At 35.9% G+C, this 23,684-nt stretch overlaps 1 protein-coding gene across 1 annotated transcript; it reads left to right on the top strand.

Moving 5' to 3' along the window:
• The first annotated feature begins 2,029 nt into the window (after positions 1-2,029).
• Positions 2,030-23,169, top strand: SRP72 (signal recognition particle 72). Its single transcript, XM_014068797.2, has 19 exons — positions 2,030-2,190; positions 3,502-3,622; positions 6,418-6,541; positions 7,315-7,458; positions 9,362-9,473; positions 11,048-11,079; positions 11,753-11,877; positions 11,969-12,026; positions 12,202-12,333; positions 13,394-13,522; positions 14,399-14,471; positions 15,245-15,309; positions 15,963-16,058; positions 17,130-17,233; positions 18,842-18,919; positions 19,123-19,260; positions 19,484-19,521; positions 20,106-20,265; positions 22,894-23,169. The coding sequence occupies exons 1-19, from the start codon at positions 2,058-2,060 to the stop codon at positions 23,072-23,074; spliced, it is 2,043 nt and encodes a 680-aa protein (XP_013924272.1). The 5' UTR covers positions 2,030-2,057; the 3' UTR covers positions 23,075-23,169.
• The last annotated feature ends 515 nt before the right edge of the window (positions 23,170-23,684 follow it).

Raw genomic sequence — 23,684 nt, 5'->3', positions numbered from 1 at the left:
AATTTTACTATTTTTATATAATGCTTTTTCCTTGTTCCAATAAATAAGGGGCTCTGCTGTGTGCCAGAGTATCATATTTCATTCAGAAGTGCAAATTGCTTCTGAAATTTTAAATTTCAATTTTAAAGTGGCGCAGTGGTTAGAGTGCAGTAGTGCAGTCTACTGCAGATCATCATCTGCCAGCAGTTTGGCAGATCGAATCTCACCAGGCTCAAGGTTGACTCAGCCTTCCATCCTTCTGAGGTGGGTAAAATGAGGAATTGGGGGGCAATATGCTAACTGTAAACAGCTCAGAGAGGGCTGCAAAGCACTGTGAAGTGGTATATAAGTCTAGGTGCTATTGCTCTTGAGATTGCATAGTATTCTTACGAAAAGTAAGTAGAAGCTTCCAATTTAGACATTACTGGATACATTCTTTTAAATTACAGATTAACCAAAACACCTTTTATAATAAGAAAGAGCTTCCAGTCTAAAGATGCTGGTATGTATCTCAAAATCTAGGTTTGGAAGGAATGGTTTTGACAGAATTTGTAGATTGGGTTACTTTGTAGTATAATAGTTTGGTACTAGATTTGGAAGGTGAAATTACAACGACTATTTTTTTTAAAAAACCCTAATGTTTGACAATGCAGTATCTTTGGGAGCATGGATTCTATTAGTTAAATATCCAACTTGCTGCCTAAAATTCTCCCCAAGTGGAGAAAACTAAGTGGATGGCCCTACATTTTCTATTACTAACTACTAATTTCCAGGAACTCAATAAAATATAAATTTTTAATGCACTTGGGAACTTGGTCTTCTTGGATGAGAAGCCCCTTACACACTGTAGAAAACCAGTTGTTGCTTGAGTTATTTGGGACTAATGACAGGATAATAATTATAGTACTAATCTATTGGACTGACCCCAAATTGGAATCAAGTTTGAAATGGACTCTATTATAATGAGTACTAAGAAGATAACATCAAATATCTAAAATAATTAGAGGTCAGAATGGTTTACAAAGTGTGCTTTGTTCTCTGCCACAGCTTTGCAACTAGTGTTCTGCAAAAACATCATTAGACTGCAGATTCCAGTTGTTAAGGAGATTTTTTTTTCTTTTTTGGAAAATGCAATGTGGATCCTGCAATTTAGGTTTAAAAAAGAGATTACAGCTGGTGATGATGTGTTATATGTTTTTCTAATTTCTTTCATCCCATGAAAATGTGATGACCAAATTCTGAAGGGCTGGGAAATTCATTTGGCTTTATTCCTTCATTTTGTTTATTATGGTAACATAGCAGTAGGAGAATACAACTACATAGGTCTGTTGCCTTGAAATTAATTAAGTTTATTTTGTTATTTCAGTGTTGGAGGAAAAAAACCCTGCATGTTTATATAGAATTTGATTTTTTTAGAAGATAAAAACTAATACAAACTAAGAAAAACAAACCAAAGAGAAAGTTAAAAGTGCAAGGAACAAAAAGTAAAAGAAAAGAAAACAAAGAAAAAAGGGGGAAGAGACAAAGATGTAGTTTCTGATCTTTACAGTAATCCAAGTATAAATCTAGCTCTTAGTCTTTGGCTACAAGTATAAAAGCCCGTTTTAAACAATTCTACTAGATCTTCTATATTCATATTTTTGCTAACATCTCCGTCTTCTCTCATTTACTCTTGAAACCTGCTAATGCACTAATTATTTTAGTTTTCTCATTAATGTTTCAATTCCCTTTAAAGGATCTTCCAGGAGCAAAACTTTCAAGGTTTAAGTTATACTAACACGTTCAAAGTTTTCCAGATTAGGGTGGGCCAAAAAATAAAAACCCCGTGACCAAAAATATTCAGAAAATTTTCGAGGCGGAAGACCTCTCGACAGTCAAAAAGCCAACTTGTCGCCACCTAGCGCCGCACCCCCCACACCCCCGCTGGGCACGCTTGCGCCCTAGAGAAATCGCGAAGCACCATAGAGAGCATTACACGACAACAGAACACGGGTCTCGATTTACTTCCGGTATCAAAGGGGCATGTTCAGCTGTTTCCTTTGCTCGTATACTTCAGTTACTTCTCTACCTCTGTCAAGATGGCGGCGGGCGCGGGGAGCGGAAGTGGCTCCGGCGCGGCTGGAGCTGCCTCGGTAGCCTCGCTCTGGAGCGAAGTGAATCGCTGCGGCCAGAATGGGGACTTCGGGCGCGCGCTGAAGTCCGTCAATAAAAGTGAGCAAGTGTTGCCGCCCTACCGGCGTATTATTCTCTATTCTTTTGAGACGGAGTGCGGGGAGGGGGGGTCAGTGTGGACCGGCAACCCTCCGTTGTAGACAATTGCAGGAGCACAAGTGACGATGCATTTGTCTTCAGTGAAGTTCTTCCGACTTTGCGAGGCAGATTGCTACCTGCCTTGCCCCTGCCGTAGGTAGAGCAGCGGCAAAGGAGTAACAGCTGGTCTTGCCTGAGGTGAAATTCAACTGGAGCTTGTTATTCTGGAGTGCTCCGCTTCTCTATTAAAGATACAATGTATCTGCTTTCACGCTGATCTCGCCATGAAGGGGGGGAAAACTCGCCTCTGAGAATGGTTGCTGGCTACTTTGCTTTGGCCTTAGCCGATTAATGTGCCTTTTTGCCCCAAGATCTGTGATATAGGAATGGTAGTAAAGCCGGTGTTTACTTTCTGCGACTCTGTAAAAAAATAGTGTGACAGAATGACAACTACTACTCAAAAATATTTTATAATAAGTATACAGCCTTTTATGGAGTTGAACAAGCTTCCGAAAGCTGTTGTTACTGTAATGCTTCAACAAAAATGCTTCATTTCTATTAACATGCTCTGCAAAATATCCATTTCATGAGCAAACCCTTTTCTATATGTTCATCTCAAGCGAGCTCTGATGGCTTTTAACAGCTGTGTGACAGGTAGGAATTCATTACATGTCTTTCTAGTCACTGTATTAAAAAGTGCTTCCTTTGCTGAATGGCCCCTTGTTATATAGTTTTTAAAAGCATAGGGAAAATGGAAAGTTAACAGCCTTTCATGGAAAAAGCACCTGTACTTACTATAACAAGCTGGCCTTCCTCACAATTGTCCTAAACAGCCATATCTTTTTAATGTTTCCAGGCACAGCTTAACTGTAATTAGGCAAAAGAAAAAATAACTAATATTTATGATGATCCCATTCCCTAGTAGTATTAGCATATTATTTGTCTCCTTTATCATACTATGTGAATTTGAAACTCAGTTCCATTTTAAATTATTTGGAGAAAATTGAGATAGACATCCTTTCAATTAGATACAGTAGTTCAGGAAAGACAGTAATTATGTTGTTAGTGATTTTAGTCCAATATGGAAACCTTCCACCAAATAATTCACTCTCCAAAAATAAAATTGACATGCACATGAGCATATATTCTTCAAAATGTTCAGTTTATAAATCCAGCTAAGTTTTCAAAATCAGAGATATGAATAGGTAACAGGTACAAACCATTTTTAGTATATGTACATTCCGTAGCTTAATGCATTGAATTTGCTTCTAGTACTACAAATCAGTAAGGATGATGTGACTGCTTTACACTGCAAAGTGGTATGTCTTATACAAAATGGAAGCTTTAAAGAAGCCTTGAGTGTGATTCACACCCATGTCAAAGTATTAACTAGGTAAGTATTATTAAATATTATTAGACAGACTATCTCTGCGATGTTTTCTGTATTTTTTGAAATATGAAAAAGTACATAGATGTGTAAAAGTAAAACACATTTATAGAAAACATAGGGATGCACTTAATTTAAAACACATTTGAAGGAAGTTTTTCAGAACTCATACAATTACTATACCTCTGATACTTATTAAAGCAACCCAGTCTTTCTCAGTTTTGTGAGCCTGAAAAAAAGAAATGGCTGCCTTAATAAGTCCACTGATGAGATTGTTGGAGCAGTCATGTCTTTTCAGGTGTGCTCATTAATTATCAATGCATAGAGAGCTGTATTCTCTTACAGTGGGGCAAAAAAGTATTTAATCAGCCACCAATTGTGCAAGTTCTCCCACTTAAAAAGATGAGAGGCCTGTAATTGACATCATAGGTAGACCTCAACTATGAGAGACAAAATGAGAAAACAAATCCAGACAATCACATTGTCTGATTTGGAAAGAATTTTTTTGCAAATTATGGTGGAAAATAAGTATTTGGTCAATATCAAAAGTTCATCTCAATACTTTGTTATATATCCTTTGTTGGCAATGACAGAGGTCAAATGTTTTCTATAAGTCTTCACAAGGTTGGCACACACTGTTGCTGGTATGTTGTCCCATTCCTCCATGCAGATCTTCTCTAGAGCAATGATGTTTGGGGCTGTCGCTGGGCAACATGGACTTTCAACTCCCTCCAAAGGTTTTCTATGGGGTTGAGATCTGGAGACTGGCTAGGCCACTCCAGGACCTTGAAATGCTTCTTACGAAGCCACTCCTTCATTGCCCGGGCGGTGTTTTGGGGATCATTGTCCTGCTGAAAGACCCAGCCACGTTTCATCTTCAATGCCCTTGCTGATGGAAGGAGATTTGCACTCAAAATCTCACGATACATGGCCCCATTCATTCTTTCCTGTACACAGATCTGTCATCCTGGTCTCTTTGCAGAGAAACAGTCCCAAAGCATGAATTTGCCACCCCCGTGCTTCACAGTAGGTATGGTGTTCTTTGGATGCAACTCAGCATTCTCTCTCCTCCAAACACGACGAGTTGTGTTTCTACCAAACAGTTCTACTTTGGTTTCATCTGACCATATGACATTCTCCCAATCCTCTTCTGGATCATCCAAATGCTCTCTAGCAAACTTCAGATGGGCCCGGACATGTACTGGCTTAAGCAGGGGGACATGTGTGGCACTGGCACTGCAGGATCTGAGTCCCTGGCGGCGTAGTGTGTTACTGATGGTAGCTTTTGTTACATTGGTCCCAGCTCTCTGCAGGTCATTCTCTAGGTCCCCCCGTGTAGTTCTGGGATTTTTGCTCACCATTCTTGTGATCATTTTGACCGCACGGGGTGAGATCTTGCGTGGAGCCCCAGATCGAGGAAGATTATCAGTAGTCTTGTATGTCTTCCATTTTCTTCACACCAGGCTGCTTGCAGATTCAGTCTTCCCAGCATGGTGCAGGTCTACAATTTTGTTTCTGGTGTCCTTCAACAGCTCTTTAGTCTTCACCATAGTGGAGTTTGGAGTGTGACTGTTTGAGGTTGTGGACAGGTGTCATTTATACTGCTAACAAGTTCAAACAGGTGCTATTAATACAGGCAATGAGTGGAGGACAGAGGAGCCTCTTAAAGAAGAAGTTACAGGACCGTGAGAGCCAAAAATCTTGCTTGTTTGTAGGTGACCAAATACTTATTTTTTTACCATAATTTGCAAAAAAATTCTTTCCAAATCAGACAATATGATTGTCTGGATTTGTTTTCTCATTTTGTCTCTCATAGTTGAGGTCTACCTATGATGTCAATTACAGGCCTCTCTCATCTTTTTAAATGGGAGAACTTGCACAATTGGTGGCTGACTAAATACTTTTTTGCCCCACTGTATAATATAAGATGACTCAGAATGCAGCTACAACTATATATGCTGATATATATTATCCCTCCTGAACTTGATATTGAATTGAAGTAAATCTGCTCATATAAAATGATTTTAGAATACTAGTATCCAATTAGTCAGTCTGCTAAATATTCCAGAATTTCAGCTTCATAAATACATAAGTGTCCGTGGAGACAGAAATAATATTATTCTCTATGCCTTTTGTTTGTTTCTGCCATTGGTATAGCATGCATTGTTTTAGGTATTTTTTGCTATTACTTCCATGGTAATCCCTTTTCCCCAACCTGTAGATTTGTTAAAGACCAGATATAGTAATAGAAGTCTTAGGAATGATGAACTCATTCTCTTAAATCCTTTATTTTGTAGTTTAACAAATGTCAGTTATCCATTAGGGGTTAGGTTAGAAGGTAAATGCTAAACCTTAGCTGTGTTACAGATGCACCTGAGTTAATCTCGGAACTGGCAGTTTTATCTATTCATTAAACCTCTGCTAACATCCTTTGCAAGGTTTTTATGCTTATATTTACTCTTCACGGGAAACAGCTGGGTTTTCTTAACTTTTAAATACTTACAGTGCATTAAATTCCAGTATGTTGTGATCATATTTCATTACATTAATATCCTCAACATAGATATAGGTTCAGATGTGAATTGCATCAATTATAATTAATCAATTATTATTACATGCTGCAACTTTGAGCAGTTCCATAATATGTTTCTAGAATTTAAACTTTATTCTCCATTGTACAGTGTAAGAAAGTAACCTCTCCCATAGGTAAAATGTTAAGCTACATACTAATATAATATATCAATGTTTTGAGAAAAATGAATAGTGAGAAATAACCTCCGTATTTCATTTATATGTTGCAGTGACTTGATAGCTTTTGAGAAGGCTTATTGTGAATACAGGTTGAACAGAATTGAAAATGCTCTGAAGACCATTCAGGGAGCCAGCCACCAGACAAACAAATTAAAGGAGCTCTATGGACAAGTGGTAATTACTCCTTTGTTTCAAATGCAAAGTCCTCCTGTTGGTCTAGTGTACATTTAATGATTATGCAAGTAAAAAAACTGGAGGTCAACCATTACTGCCCCAAATGTAGCATTAATTATGAAATAACTTGATATTACATTTCCTTCTATCATATTAAAGTGTAAACTAAAAATATTGTTGGACATTATGTGTCCAGGGCTCAGGTCTGAGGCCCCGAGGGTATGAAAGAACCTGTCTCCTGGTTATGTGGATGGTCTTTTTTCTCAGTTACTACATATTTTAATTTTTGTACATATATTTGTTTATTGTTTTTATTTTTATTATTATCCATTGTTTAGTGTACACAATTTTACAGAAAACCTTTTCCACAAAAAGTATTTTGTTTTTTTCCACAAAACAGTTTTTTATATCCAAGTGTTTAAATATTGTGAATATCATTATAACTATGTGATTATTTTTTTTAACTTCACACTTTTATACACTGTAGATTCTTTCAACTATAGAGGAAAGAGCAACATTTTACACTTCTGTGTAGGTTGTGAATTGAGGGCAGATAAAAATATAGCTGCTACTGGTTAGAAGTATCCTGACTCAGATTGAGGAACTAGCTTTGTCCAAAAACTTGTAGAAGCTTTCTCTGTTGTTTTTTGGAATTGCTAAAATGTGATGCTAAATAAAATGAACTGCAGTAACTGTATGTTTATCCAGGGATTTGATTTTATACATGTTTATTCTGTATCTGATTTACCAAGTTATTATTTTTTTCTTTTCAGTTGTACAGATTAGAGCGTTATGATGACTGCTTGGCTGTGTATCGGGATCTTATCCGTAATTCACAGGATGACTATGAAGAAGAACGGAAAACCAATCTTTCTGCAGTAGTTGCTGCACAGAGCACCTGGGAGAAAGTGGTGCCAGTAAGTAAGTTTATAGTAACAATATATAGAATATGTGAATCATTCCTTTCACACCTCAGTTCTGTCACTCTGCCATAGATTAATTATTCACCAGCATTGTTATAAAATGACTAATGAGAATGGAGAGATTAAGAATTGTTCTGAGCCATAGACTTATGCAACTGCTTTTTCATCAGCTCTAACTTGGCAGCAAAATTAAAAGAAAGCAAAAAAGAAAAAGAAAAAAGTTCATCAACAAATCCTTTTGCTGTGTGAAAGTGTCAAGTCTCTATAGCAGTGTTTTTCAACCTTTTTTGTGCAAAGGCACACTTTTTTTCATGAAAAAAATCACGAGGCACACCACCATTAGAAAATGTTAAAAAAATTTAACTCTGTGCCTATAGTGACTATATATAAAGTAATTTTCCCACGGCACACCTTACACTATGTCACGGCACACTAGTGTGCCGCGGCACAGTGGTTGAAAAACACTGCTCTATAGTACCCTAAGGGGTAGCAGGATTTTCCCCTCAACTGTGGCATCCATGGATCTCAGTTCTCTATAGCCAAAAGGGAGCAGCAAATACAGCCAAGACCAAAGTATCTACAGTAGTAGCGAACAAGTTGTATATCTTATACATCTTCTCTCTTGCCCGAGAGAATTGTACATTGGCAAATTATAGTCATCTGTGACCCAACAATAATGCTGCCTTTCCGAATCAGTAGAAGGTAGAGAATCTTAGTTACAGAATCCAGTGATGAAACAAGAGTTTTACTAGGTATGCACTCTGAAAATAAGGATTGCAGTCTTTTTCTACTTTCAAGATATGAGCATATGTTTTAAGCATTGCATTGATTTTTCATATTGTATTTCATACTCTGCCTTCTTTTAGATAGGAAGCAGAGAAGTAGAGTTTGGGAGTTATTAATTTAATTTAATCAATTCTAGCTTTAACAACGCAAGTACCCCTCCAATAGCCAAGCAAAGAACTAAGGCAAGTGTCCTTTAGCATGCCACCATTATCTGTTAAGCAGGCACACAAGTTGAGAAATTGCACCATAGCTGGAAAGATACTGTGCTAGAGAGGTAACATCTTTTGATGGTGCTGAAGAAAGATAGAGATTGGAGAGCCACCCAGACCCTGAGGCCTCAAAATATATTTGCCACACATTAAAGTTTACAATGGACATATTAATAGAAGTCTTCCTATGAATAATTTCCTAGGTTTTGGTGGATATGACAGAGACCTATCAAACATCACAGAGGCCCATCACACACTTCTCCCTTATCAGAGGTCTTTCAGGTTTGGATCCAATAATGATCAATTTTAGTTGAGAAAGTTGTCCTTCAATCTGATATCAGTAGCAAAAATATTCATTGAGGTGAAGGTGGGACTTACAAGTCATTTAGGATGCTTATATGTGCTTGCTATGACAAGTTGTTTCAAATCCATATCCCTATTTATTTATTTAGTGAATGGCATATAAGTATAATCTTTATTGTCATTATACTTAAATACAACAAAATTGGTTTTAACCTCACTGGTGCAAAATTATTATGGTCTCATAAACTGTCCATATGACTCCAAGGTTGAGGTCCTTAGACCCTTAAGTGCATTATGCTAACTGTTAGACATTGTCCATTTAACTTACCAGTTATAATTTGGTTGTAACAAGAGGATGTACAATAATCACTATTAGCTTAAGTATGTTCATGCAACTGAAGGGAAGATTTTTTCCTCCATGAGATAGGAAGAAGTACTGTCCTCTAGCTCTACATGTAGATTTCACCCTTTCCTTCAGATGATCAAAAAGGTAAATTTTGAAACTACCCATTCATATTGGAATAGTTTAAATAAACAAGCAGATGCTATTTAAACTTACTCAAACTAAATTTCTTATTAATTAATTTTGCTCTGCTCAGGAAGACCTGGGCCTTCAGGAAGCTACCTATGAACTGTGTTACAATGCTGCCTGTGCTTTGATTGGACAAGGCAGGATGAATGAGGCAATGAAAATGCTGCAGAAAGCTGAAGGTAATGAGTAGTAAATTTAATTCCCTTCCATATTTAGAAAAAAATATTTCCCCTGGATTTTGTGTTTATAAGCAGTGGTATTCAATTTTTTTAGAACAATAAATCTGAAAAAGTACATTAAAAAGATCATTCATTCTTATGTCCTCAGTTCATTGCTTGATCCATCTGCCTAGTTAGATGGTAGTAAATAACCAGACTCAAAAACAGATTGAAACCTGGGTAATATCTTGGTGGACAAAACTCAGACAGGGTCCGCAACTTGGGAGTCCTCCTGGACCCACAGCTGACTTTCGAACACCATTTGTCAGCTGTGACCAGGGGGGCATTTGCCCAGGTTCGCCTGGTGCACCAGTTGCGCCCCTACCTGAACCGGGAGGCTCTCACAACAGTCACTCGTGCCCTTGTGACCTCTAGGCTGGAGTACTGCAATGTGCTCTACATGGGGCTGCCCTTGAGGAGTATAGGGCGACTTCAGCTAGTCCAGAATGCAGCCGCGCGAGCGATTGTGGGTGCGCCTTGCTTCACCCACGTAACACCTATCCTCCGCGAGCTGCGCTGGCTACCTGTCGATCTCCAGATACGATTCAAGGTGCTACTTGCCACCTATAAAGCCCTTCATGGTAGTGGATCTGGGTACTTGAGAGACCGCCTACTGCCAATCACCTCCACACGACCCATTAGATCTTATCGTTTAGGCCTCCTCCGAGTTCCATCCGCTGGCCAATGCCGACTGGCCACCACGCGGAGGAGAGCCTTCTCAGTGGTAGCCCCGACCCAATGGAACGATCTCCATGTGGAGCTTCATACCCTCACCACCCTCCAGACCTTCCGCACAGCCCTTAGAATCTGGCTATCCCGTCAGGCCTGGGGTTAAAGATTGTAACCCGCCCGAATGGTATGAATGTTGCGTTTTAATCATGTACTGTCTTATATGTAAAAGTCTGTTTTCCCTCCCTTCCTTTGGATTGTGAGCCACCCTGAGTCCCCCCCCAGGGAAAAGGGCGGCATACAAATAAACAATCTAAATCTAAAAAAATAAACAATCTAAATCTAGGAAATTACAGAACTTCACTAGGTGTTTTAATGTACTTGTTAGAGCCACTTATATACACACACCATATCCAGGGCAAACTCGTAATTGGGCAGAGACTAATGATACCATCTTTCACAGCCCAGTACTCACAAATGTTTTCTCATATAATTCCATTTTTGTAGACTAATGCGTTGAATGTTCATGCTGATGCTGCTACTTCTATATTGCTGGTGGAGACCGATGCATACAATGAGCACCAGCTTGGGGAAATAATCATGGCTCATCAGGAGTGAACTGCATTCTAATGTTTATAGATGGTTTGCTTTCTGATTAGTTCTTCATTCTTGTCCCTAGAATCACTGCAAAAACAGCAGTAATCTAAACGCTTTAAATGTAGCTCTATTTCTTATAAATCTTGAAACCCGAATGTTTCTGTTGGGGGAGGCGTAACTTTTTGACTTGCTAACATTCTGTCACTGCCTCGATGTTTGATTTGTGGTTTTGTATCTTCCAAAATTAATTTGTTACATTTTCCCTATAGATTTGTGTCGCCAATCTCTCTCTGAAGACTCGGTAAGTGTTTCAGTTCAATTGAACAATATATTTTTGTGTCAAATATGTTTAGCTGGTTGTAGCTGATATTTGCTATCCAAAGGTTTATTAAATTGGGGAAAGTCATTTGTGTTTTGTATTTAATAACGTTTTAATGTTGTTTTTATATATTTTGTACTTATTCTGAATTTTAATTTAGAATTATAAACCACCTCAAAATGTGGGCTGAAATATAATAAATAAACAGATAAGCAATTTATAAGAATCATTTCTCAGAGATTCTGAAACAGCACTCTTTCTATGAGCCTTTAAGTAACATCGTATCTTTTTTTCTAACTCCTTCACTAAAATGTAGTAGTGAAAATCTAGCTATAGACTTGTTAGCAAGGTCTTTAAAAGATAAATAGTAAAATTGCCAAGTTTCATTGTTTTTTAAAAGTTTTAAATACTTGCAGTTACTGATTTGTAGCAAAATATATTTATTGTGTTTGTAATTTAATCTAATGGGGTTCTGTTATCATAAATCATGTGCCATATTATTTGTTTTAGGATGTTTATTGATTTCTTAAAAGCATTTAAAAGTTTAAAATACTTGCAGTTACTGATTTGTAGCAAAATATATTTATTGTGTTTGTAATTTAAACTAAAAGGATTCAGTTATCATAAATCATGTGTGTCATATTATTTGTTTTAGGATGTGACTGAAGAAGATGTTGAGGCAGAATTGGCCATTATTCATGGTCAAATGGCTTATATTTTGCAACTCCAAGGTCATACAGAGGAAGCACTACAACTTTACAATCAGATAATCAAACTAAAGTAAGTAGTTGTAAGTGTATGTTTTGATAGTGCTTTTAACACTTTTAAAAAATGTCATACTTTCAAAAGTGGATGTATTCTATTTTTACAGACCCACAGATGTAGGATTGCTTGCTGTCATTGCCAATAACATCATCACTATTAACAAGGTATAGAATTTTTGCCACAATTCCTGAGAAGTCTTTGTAATATGATACTGTTTTGAATTACATTATATTTTTGTAAAGCTCTGCCTTCTGCTTGCAAAGCAGTAGATGAACAGATTGTCATAAGGCGCTTATGAAATACCACGTTTATGTTAATTCCATTCTACAACTTTCACAGGACCAAAATGTCTTTGATTCAAAGAAAAAAGTTAAACTGACCAATGCTGAAGGTGTTGAACATAAACTGTCCAAGAAACAACTCCAAGCAATAGAATTCAATAAAGCTTTGTTGGCCATGTATACTAATCAGGTAATGTAGATTTTGTACCAGTTTAAGTGGATTGATTAAGACAAGGCATCAGATTAGAACTCAGAAGCCTGAATTCTAGTCCTGCCTTGGATACAAAGCCAGGGTGAGTCAGTCTGTCTCAATCTTGGGAAGGAAGCAGTGGCAAATCATTTCTGAAATCTTGCCAAGAAAACCTCAGGGGCTCATCCAGGCAAACACAAGGAGTCAACTCATTTATTATGTCACATGGCTCCGAAATACACAGCTTAAAAATATGTGACTTCCTCACATAAGAAAGTAAACATCCATGCATATAAGAATCCTAACTTGCTAAAGAAAGAGTAGATCAACAATTTCCTAAAAAGCAGAGAGTTTATGTTAGAAGGAAGTTTGTGATACAAGGGTCCTGTCTCTAAAGAATTATGTTCTCAGTGGCTTTTCTTTCTCCAAAAAAGCTTTGTAAAATCTACCATACAATTGTTGCACTGTCCTAGGCTCATATGATCACCATTTGTAGTCTTCTCAGCTGGCTTCCAACAAGCAAAGTCAATGGGGAATGTCAAATTTGCTTAAGAACTGCATGATTCACTTAATAACTGCAGTAATTTGCTTAACAACTATGGCAAAAAGGTGATAAAATGGGTCAAAACTCCCTTAACAACTCCATGTATACTATTTTGGAAAATTACAATAGCAATAGCACTTAAACTTATATACTGTCCCATAGCACTTTACAGCACTCTGGGCAATGTCAGCATATTGCCCCCAACAATTTGGATTCTCATTTTACCAACCTCAGAAGGATGGAAGGCTGAGTGAACCTTGAGCTGGTCAAAATCGAACTCCAGATTGTGGGCAGTGTTAGTCTGTAATCTAACTACTGTGGTGTCTACATAGGTTCTTTATTATAATTCCTACACATATATTATATTCTCTTTTGAGAAATGTTGGGCAAAGTCACTACAAACTGGATATCCTGTTACTGTAGTATTCAAGATGTTTATTTGTTACATATATGTCTAGCCTTCTTTCTTTTGAATTGGTTTTCTGAACTTGACAATTTTTTAATCTTACCTCTTAGGCAGATCAGTGCCGCAAACTGGCATCAGGTTTACAGTCGCAAAGCCCTGAACACCTCCTTCCTGTTTTAATCCATGCAGCTCAGTTGTGTCGAGAGAAACAACATACTAAGGCAATAGAGCTCCTACAGGTATAGTTGGCTACTAGAAAAAAACAACAATAAATTTCCTGCAGGGGGACAAATCAACATTCTGATACAATTTTCCCCAATGGTTTCCTTTTAAAGATTCTTTTATTTTGATATTTCTGTAAATCACTGAAAATCATTTCATTCTCTAATAATCATGGCCCATGGTAAACTGTTAGTACTAACTGTATTTGTAGTCTTATTTCCGATAGAGGTTAAAAATAATCAATATAGATGTAATGCTGTTAAATTCCTAATAGAGGTCTATAGCAACCAACATTTTTCTCCGATACTTGCTCCGATAACATTAGTAGAAATATAATACTGCACTACAGCGGCTAAACTTCTAAGAGAAAATTAGTATATCTGGATTTTTTTTTTAAAGCTTGCAGCATAGGCAATAAAGGAAGACATGATGATTCATAACATTACTTCTGGTATAGAAAATAGAGATAAGTGTTCCTCATTTCCAACATTTAAATTTTGAGGGAAGTTCAAAAGAAGGTCTTTTTATATAGGTCATAGTTAAGCTATCATTAATTCTATAAAGACTTTGCTCTCGTGGCTATTAAGCTTTGCAATCTCCAAGATCATAGGCTACATGTCTTGGATATTGCTGCTAGGAGAAACAGTGGAATTATGAATCAACCTCTGTGCTTCTGATTGGCCAAATGCTTCACTAAGTGACCAATCAGCTTAATTCAGCAGAACTACTTTCTTAGGCTTTTACAATTAGACTAGTCTTTGCATATTCACATCTAAGAGTTTATTATTGGGAGGTAAATATTCCCCTATGTCATAGTCACTCAAAATAAAGTTCCTATTTTGAAACAAAGAAAGTCTGATTTGAATTCTTTCTTTTTTCTTTTTGCCCTGTAGGAGTTTGCAGATCAACATCCTGAGAAAGCATCTGAGATTAAATTGACCATGGCACAATTAAAAGTTGCTCAAGGTACTCTGCCCCCACTCCCCAATTCTTTAAAGAACTTTCATATGCTTATAGTAGCACTGTTACAGTCATATGTTGTGTTTTTGTGTTCAATTATTATTTCTGTGGAACATATTGCTGTTTTCTTGTAAGAATAAACTAGCATTAGAAGAAAATAGTTAATTGAGCATCAGTTGTTGGGAGACACTTAAGACAGGAATTGCTTCTTTTGTGCTTAAGGGTCAGATGAATTCTTTGCTTTATAGAAATATTATAATTTTAATATCATTTATGGTTGTGCATTTTTAAATATTTTGTATGGTTGGTTTTGATTTTCAAAGGAATTATATAAATAATGCTGTGACCAGAGTGACATATAAATTTGATAAATAAATAAAAACTTAACTGTGATGAATCGCATTTGTATTCCGTCATCTCTTGTGCTTCTAAGATTTCAGGCATTTCCTATATGTTTGTAAGAATATTTTTGTATTCATTAGAGGCAGAAGCCTTCTAAATTTTTCTATTAACTCTTGTCTGCTTAAATAACAACCAACATTCCGACAATGCTGGCTTATGCAATATTGTATGTCTGCAAGCCACCTGGAGTCGCTTCTAGCAAGATTGGCAGCACACCGGTTTAATAATAAATAATTAAATATTGTGGTACACCTGTAGCTCTAACTGAAGATTTGTTTGGTGTTGCCCTCTTTCTTCTTATTTAGATGGTAAATTTAATGTCCAATAAAAGACAGGATAAGAATATTGATAATTATGTCATTTGTTCTCTATCAAAGGCAGTGTTACGAAAGCATGCATCATCCTAAGGAGCATAGATGAGCTAAGGCATAAACCTGGCATGGTGAGTTATAGATATAATTCAGCATATATGAACGTAGTTATAAATTCCATGATAAAACAAATTCAAAATTTGCTTTGGGAGTCATTCTAGCACAACTGACAACTAACTTGTACAAGCAGTGACATTGAGAATCACGACCAGTGTATTGTATTATAAAGGAAGTTTGTGATACACACACACACATGGTCAGGATGCCTCTTTAGTTATGCATAAGAACAAGAGTTGCAGCCAATGCAATAATAGCAATAATAAGTAATAGAAATATGCAATTTCAGTAAAAATTTTGATTACAATAATTCTTGTGCTGGACATTTTATAGCAGTCTACTCCCAAAGGCCTTCTGGATTAGGTTTTTATGAGCTTCTGGAAGGCCAAAAGAATAGGGCTATTCCTTCCTTGGTATATTATTGACAAGAAAAACTTTTTTGTTTATAAAATTTGTATCATTTAGTTGTTTGATTTTATTTTAGTTCTGAAAGATATTTTATTTCTTGAGTAGTGATTCAATTACTCTTGATTCTATTCATTTTACACACAATTTATGCAGTGAAAAAGTTACAATTAAAACACAATGATAGTCTTTGTTTCAGCATTTATTACTTAAATAAATGTTCTCTTTCTGTTATCGCCTATCCATTCCTGAATGGCTATAGATATCAGCATTGGTGACAATGTATAGCCATGAAGAAGATATTGACAGTGCAATAGAAGTCTTGGCACAAGCCATTGAATGGTATCAAGAATTCCAGGTAAGTTATAGAATGTAGATGTGATTCAAGAGATAAGGTAGTAATGTATAGTTATAGGAGTGAAGATCTTGCTTTTGAATTAAATGCCATTTTCTCTAGAATAGTAAGCACCCAGGTGTTTATTTTCTTAAAAGATTGCTGTGATTTCTTAAGCAACTCTGGGTGGCTTACAATTATCATAAAAATCAATAAAAACAACAATAAAAACAATAAACAAAACCCTCCACATTTGAATAGTTTCTTTCCTCCTTTCAAAAAAATCTGCAATGCCGTGGTTATTCCATTAGGTTTTGGGGTAGGTTGAATATAATGTATGATTTAGAAAATTCAGAGAAACAGCAGAATAATCTATTGAAGAAGTGCAGATAGAAATAAGCAGTAGTTCTTTATTTTGCATAAAGTATGCTTCCAATTATAATTAATAATAACATATCCCCCAGTTATCAGATAACTGAGACATTCTATGGCCTGTAATTATGCATTATCCCCATCTCAATGGATTACTCTTGTTAGGTGTTAAAATAATTCCACAACAATAAGTGGTTTTTTTTATAGCTGTAGCTTTGTTGATTTGGGACAGAATTGGTAAGGAACAGAAATGTGTATTCAGGGAAAGGATTATTGATAATTGGGAAGTACTGAAATCAATGTACTATTTTTTTTAAAAAAATTAAAAACTATATCATCTAGCTTAGCCATTACTACTTGCCTACTTGCCTACTTATAAATTATTTCTTGAACTTCAATATTAAAAAACTTGAGTTTCAAAGGCATAAATTTTCTCAGTGTTCTATAGGATACTGTACTACAATAAATATCTATGTATAACAAAAATTATATATCATTTGTAAATTCTTGCCAACGTATAACTTCTAATAAAAAGTTAAATATAAAAATAACCGAAGAAGATTATACATGAGCTTCAAATCGGGATATAGATTTGCTACTCAGATTGATAAATAATTGACTTTGGAGGCCCCTAACATTCTGAAAGCCCAGAGCAGGCATCATCTCACACCAGCATATTAGTTGCTTTCAAATTAATTGTAAACAAATACTGTATTTTTTCAGCCCAAGTCTCCGATACTTTTGTCACTAATAAGAGAAGCTGCTAACTTCAAGCTAAAGCATGGCCGAAAGAAGGAAGCCATCAGTGACCTTGAGGAACTGTGGAAGTAAGTCTGTCTGAGAACCCCTAAAAATGAGGCTTACCAGGAAGTGAGAAAGACATTCACAAGTATGCTCCTGAGCAAATATATTAAAAATAACATACACTTAAGTATGTTAAATCCAAACATGGTAGTAATTAAAGCATGGATCAAAATTAAACATGGTCTAGTTTCACAGTTCATAACTTTGAGACAGATGGATAAAAATAATGATTCTCCTCACATTTCAGCCAGGCTAGAAGTATTTTGAGACATTGTTCAGGAAACAAAGCTCAAGGGTCCCTTGGTAAATATTGAAAGAAAAATTCATTACAAATATGGGTTTAACCTGTGTGTTTATTAATAGGTTTTAAAAAGCAATTTTTAAAGCAATCAAATATATAACCTGTTAGCCAACATTCAGATAAAGTTTCATTGCTTTTGATGTTTCATGATCCAAATTCCACACTTTTCCTCTTCCCCAAGAGCAATTTCATTCTTTTGTTAGAGAAGATTGTCTTTTCAGTTAAATACAAAGTCCCCTGGCTCCTTGCCTCTATCTTTATCTTGGTAGTTCAGTGGATATTCTATTGAATTTAAAATTGAAACATTATTCCTTACATTATTCATTAGATTTTTTAAATTGTTCTTGGACTAAACATTTAGGAATAAGCAAACTTATAATCTTCCTCTTAGAGAACATATTAGCTACCCTGTGATTCTTTCTAGTTTGCAAGCATTTGATGTATAAAATCTGACTTAGGGTACTGCCACTGCACTAAGTGCTCTCTAATAAAAATAGATTTTTGGATGCAATTTAGATTTTTTACCTTACTATTTTTGTATACAGTGGTCATGTTTTGTTACATTAACGGATCTGATGTTGTTTAGAGAAATTACTATAGATCTTTGTAATAATCCTGTGAAGCTGGTTGCTGTTGAAGTATTTTGGCAGATTTGGTAGAGCAAAGGCAGCACTTTCCACAGTAGTCGGTGGTTTTAAATCAATATTTAAATCAAGAGTCAATATTCAACCTCAGTTAATTCAAGTATAGTGGTACTTCAGTACTCATTGTTAATTGGTTCTGGGAGGCACAACGAGTACCAAAAACAATATCACACAGGTTTTTCCCATAAGGAATAATGTAGTGAGTCATGAGGCAGTTGACACTGATAAGTTCTAGCTTGTGAATTGAGTACCAAACAAAGGATGAGTACTGGGACAAAGTTTTCATATCAAAATGCATTGACAACCAAATTTGATGAGTTTCAAAGCAGTTGAGTACCAAGGTACCACTGTATTATATTGACTTATCTCAAGGTTTTTTCTAGCTGTAGCTTGAATAAACTTATTCCATCCAGCAAAATCTTAGGTTTGTAGCCATGCTGATTCTTGGCCAAGTAAGTGAGGGTTGGGTTAATAAAACAATATATAAATCATCTCAATCCAACTGGATTTTCCTGTCTCTTTTCTGATATGGAGGTAGGTGACAAGCAACTGTGAGCTACAGCTATGCTTGAAGTAAGAAATAAAGAAATAGCACTGGGATACTTCATGGTTGCTAATATCCAGAAATAATTTATCTGCTGTTAGTGGAAAAGATATCTGATTAATTCAGCTCTTTATTTTCATAGACAAAATCCAGATGATGTCCATACCTTGGCTCAGCTGATTTCTGCCTACTCACTGGTTGATGCTGAGAAAGCCAAAGTGTATCCTTTCTATGAGATTGAGGAGATGAATCTACAGGCAGTGTTTGGTCATTCCATCAAGTAGACCTGTTTGCCACAGTAAACTTGTACATCAAGTTATTTTTTTTAATTCATCTTCATGTTGTTTGTTTCAATATTTAAATCATCCCCTTGCTTTTATTTATTTTATCTATTGTTATTCCTAAACTCTTTCCTTGCAATAGTCTCAGCAAACATTTGCCTTCTTCAGACACAATGTCTTTGAAAGTAGATATAGAGGCACTGGAAAGCTCACATGGAGCAACATACATTCGGAAAAAAGGCGGGAAACCCACAACTGAAAATCAACAAAAAGAACAAGGGTAAAATAAGCTTTCTAAACTGATTATAAAATGAATTATAATGTCAAGCAAAGGGGATATGGAGAAGACCAGTTCCATAAACAAAACAAATATACTGGTTATACATTTCTTTCTTTCTCCCTTTGAAATTCTAAATCAAAGTCCTAAAATTTATCTTGGGCAACCATTAACTTCAAATCTTCTCATGCACTTCATTTCAAACATTTTCTTGCTTTTTTTTTAGGCAAGGGGATGTTAAGAAAAAGAAGAAGAAGAAGAAGGGTGAGTGTCTTACTGTTACAGTACTAGCTTGTTGTAAAACATACATTTGGGGATTTGGTTATTAGGATCTAAACACTTCCCAGCTAAAAATAAAATTTAAAAATATAGATTTGATTTGATTTGATATTGCAGCATTAGCTGTAGCCTCTCTTACTAAATTATTATTTAGACGGTAATACATTTCTAATATCTAATTGCTGGATGAAACAAAGAAGACCTGCTATCCTGCTTCCCAAAAGTAATTGTTTAGTCACAGCTGGATGCAAGATTAGATAGATTTTGGTAGTTTTTAATGCATCTTCTAAACTTCTAAAAAGACTGCCATGCTTGAAACAAATCCAATTTCCACAAGCCCGAGTTCCATCTTTGCATAGTATGCTATTTGTGGTGATATTGTATTACTGCAAAAAGGGACCTTAATAAAAGGCATATAGCTTACAATTAATATAAAAGTCAAAGTCCCATACATAAAACGTTTGGATTATATGAGTTTTGCAGTGGAATAAAATTTTGGGTTATATGAGTTTTGCAATGCAGCTATTCTTAAACATACAAATAATCATTATATTCCAAACACTATGTAGGAAAACCACCGAAGAATCATGATCCTAAAATGACACCTGATCCTGAACGGTGGCTTCCAATGCGAGAACGCACTTACTATCGAGGGAGAAAGAAAGGCAAGAAGAAGGACCAAATTGGGAAAGGAACTCAGGGAGCAATGACAGCAGCTTCCTCTGAATTGTGAGTAATTAGTTATCTAAACTTATGGATGTTAGTTTTGGGCCTAGTGCTGCCCAAGAACTAATACAGGTAGTCCTTAACTTACAAACATTCATTTAGTGACCATTCGAAGTTACAACAGCACTGAAAAAAGTGACATGTCCATTTTTTATAGTTATGGCCACTTGGCAACAGGAAGCCAGACTCACTTAGCAACTATGTTACTAACTTAACTAACTTAACAACTGCAGTGATTCACTTAACAACTGTGGCAAGAAAGGTTGTACAACTGTTATGCTTAGCAGTGGAAATTTTGAGCTCAGTTGTGTTGTAAGTTGAGGATTACTTGTAAGAAGGATGAAAGGATAGATATTTCATGTTTGGAACAAAAGATGGTAATTCTTTGCTGTGATAAATAAGCACATTGACCAGGAATCCGAAATAATTTTATATTAGATATATATAGTTGCGTTTAGTTAACTTATAATTAATTATAGTATATACAATGAGTTGAGAAAAGGAAAGTTGGGTGAGCATTTTATGTTATAGACAAAGGGAAAAGTAAGTTATAAAACAACAATGTTCTGTTCTGAATTATGTCTTGAATTACTTTGTTTGCCTGCATAGGTTTACTACATGGCTACTTCTATACACAATATTCTTATTATACCTTTTTGCAGATGTTCTCTTTTAAGTATTTTATCATTAATGCTGTCAAGAAATTGCTTTCTACTGTCTTTGGAAAAGCAGAATGTGGGGCACAGTGTTGCTGCTTAGTTAATTGACACATTGTGATCTGAAGTGCTCAGGAAGATGAGGTTGCCAGTTTAAAATCATTTAATATGGCTTCCTGTTTTGTCCCATAGTGAAGCAGATGAGGCTTTTCTAACTTTGGGTACAGGTAGTCCTGGACTGCCCATTTAGCAGTCTGAAAGTATGCAAATTTGAGTAGATAAATAGGAACCACTTTGGTGGGAAGGTAACAGGGTATCATGTACCTCGTCATATAGTTTTGCTGGCCACATGATCATGGAAATGTCTTTGGACAATGTTGGTGCTCTCGGATAAGAAACAGAGATGAGCACCGCCCCCTAGAGTTGGATACAACTGGTCAGGGGGAAACCTTTACATTCACATTTATTCACGGACTTAACACTTTTTGTTTAATGATGGTTCAAAGTTATGATGGCCTCAGAAAAAATGACTTGTGACCTGTCCTTAAAGTACAATTGTCATACAAACACCAGGGTCATGTGATTATAATTTAGGCAATTGGCAATTGCTTGCTGTTACAACTGTTACAGCAACTTGTGGTCACATGATTGCAATTTGTGACCTTCGTAGCTAGCCTCTGATAAGCCAATTCAATTGGGGAAGCCAGATTCACTTAACAATTGCATGATTTACATTAACAGATGATTCATTTAACAACCATGCTAAAAATGGTCATAAAGTTCGGTCTGATCATTAGATAATTTATTTATGACTACACTGACAGATATTCTGATCCCAATATGGTCATAAATTGAGGATTACCTGTATTGCCTTCTTAATATCTGAATAGGGAAGGCAAAGGACAAGTCTTATAGAATCCATTGCTCTCAAAGTATGAGCCTGCAAACAAAAGCGTGATGTGGCAAAAAATAGAATCTGAGAACATTCTCACTTTGTTCCAGTTCTTGAAGCCCAGCTTTCTATTCAAACATCCCCTTTAGTCCCATTTCTGCAGCTATTTCTGCCGTTTCCTGAGCAGTTCAGGCAGAAGTTGGAGAGAATGGAAGGTTGTAGTTCTATTTGGGGAAATAGTAATTTTATCTTTTACAGTTAGGGAATTCCATGGGAAATTTTTGCTTTTTAAAGGGCTTTGAAACGTTTTGTGGTAGCATCGAATGGTAGCATATCTCCATCTTTAGTCACCTCTAATCATGGGGCAAAAGCTGCTGCATTTGTTGGTTTTGAAACAAAGGATGTGTAATAAATTTGGCATACCAAGCAGCAAGCCATCACAACTATCTAGTTTACTTTCCCACTGCTTAGTGGACATTATTGGTCAACTATATATTGTTGTGTGTCTCTGAGATAAATTCTCTACAGCTTAATAACAAAATTGTTTACAAGTTCTTTGATTAGAGTTGGAACTCAGTACAGATTGTCAAAGATAGTAAGTTGTCAGATAACTTCTTGTAGATGGAAATTAATCCTTGGAAAATAGCCTTATATACTATTTAAATATTTGTCAACCTTACAGAACTTTCTAGACGAAGAAACCACTGCCATGTTGGTCTAAAACTTCTTTTATTACAATAGATTTAGTAACAAAATATTTTAAATCTGAATGTGCTTCCTCCTTATATTTTATCTTTGTATGGATTAGTGAGGGGGACTATCTGAAGTGTTTTCTCAAGTTACCATAGTTTCTGGGAAAGGACTCAGATCCCACTTGTCTGATTGTTGCCCTGGTAGCAGTTCTTCCAACTGTCCTCCAAAGCCATTTTCAGTGGCCTCTTCAGTTCTTTGCAAGCAAAAGTTAGAATTCATATGTAGTTTATCTGTCTTAAATATGTGAATACTGTAATTTTTTTGCATGTAATTTATTTTGGTCTGTTTGTAACTAAAAATCAACTTTATATTACTCTTTTTTTTTTGCAGGGATGCTAGTAAAACTGCTAGTAGCCCACCTACATCCCCACGGCCTGGCACTATAACAGCTATTCCATCAGCATCAACAAGCAACATGATACCACCCAGGCACCAAAAGCCTCCTGGTGCAGCAGCAACAAAAAAGAAACAGCAACAGAAAAAAAAGAAAGGTGGAAAGGGAGGCTGGTGATCAGGACAAGCAGCTGAAATTGCTATATTTTTTTCTTGTTATGACAACTATGAACATAATAAAGGTCAAACAAAAACAAGGTGAATTTTTCAAAATTGTGTTTGGTCTCTAAATTTTTTTACAGAGAAAGTTTGTTTTTGTATTAGAATCCATTGTTGGGGGCATTATTTATTTTTGAATTAACTGAACATTTCAAGGAGACATTAAACCAAATGGGAACTGAATAGCAACGCTAAGAAGGAATTGAGTTCTGATTTTTTTTTACTTGAAAATGTTTTAAAAATAATGTCTTTAGCTGATTTTTCCACGTGTTGACTGGCTAGTAGCAACTAGCAGAGATTGCTAGATAGACTGTTTATGGCACTGAATGAAAAATAAAAAAGCCTGGAACTCCTACAGGTTCCATTCTTTTCTATGACTTGAGTTTTGTTACTATTATATCTCTGACCTTCTTCAAGTTTAATTTCATTAAAATGCACTTAGAATAGCCTAACAAAACTTGTGTATTGATAATATAAAAGAGAATCAAAATTGAACATAGATAACAAATGCTCAACATTTGACTCCAAAATGGAAGAAAAACCAGCTATAATACTGTCATTAAGCATTT

This window comes from Thamnophis sirtalis, unplaced genomic scaffold, assembly GCF_051295495.1.
Source record: "Thamnophis sirtalis isolate CommonGarterSnake01/CBP01778 unplaced genomic scaffold, rThaSir2_p1.2 scaffold_5, whole genome shotgun sequence".
NCBI lineage: Eukaryota > Metazoa > Chordata > Lepidosauria > Squamata > Natricidae > Thamnophis > Thamnophis sirtalis.
Note: the sequence above shows the minus strand (reverse complement) of the source record. Positions and strands in the feature narration are given on the sequence as shown.

Bases quoted from the DNA above. Each gene is read 5' to 3' on its own strand.
- SRP72 (XM_014068797.2), top strand. From the start codon at position 2,058: ATGGCGGCGGGCGCGGGGAGCGGAAGTGGCTCCGGCGCGGCTGGAGCT. The intron at 15,310-15,962 runs GTGAGTTATAGA...GAATGGCTATAG, and splicing joins TAAGGCATAAACCTGGCATG to ATATCAGCATTGGTGACAAT. The intron at 19,261-19,483 runs GTAAAATAAGCT...CTTTTTTTTTAG, and splicing joins AATCAACAAAAAGAACAAGG to GCAAGGGGATGTTAAGAAAA.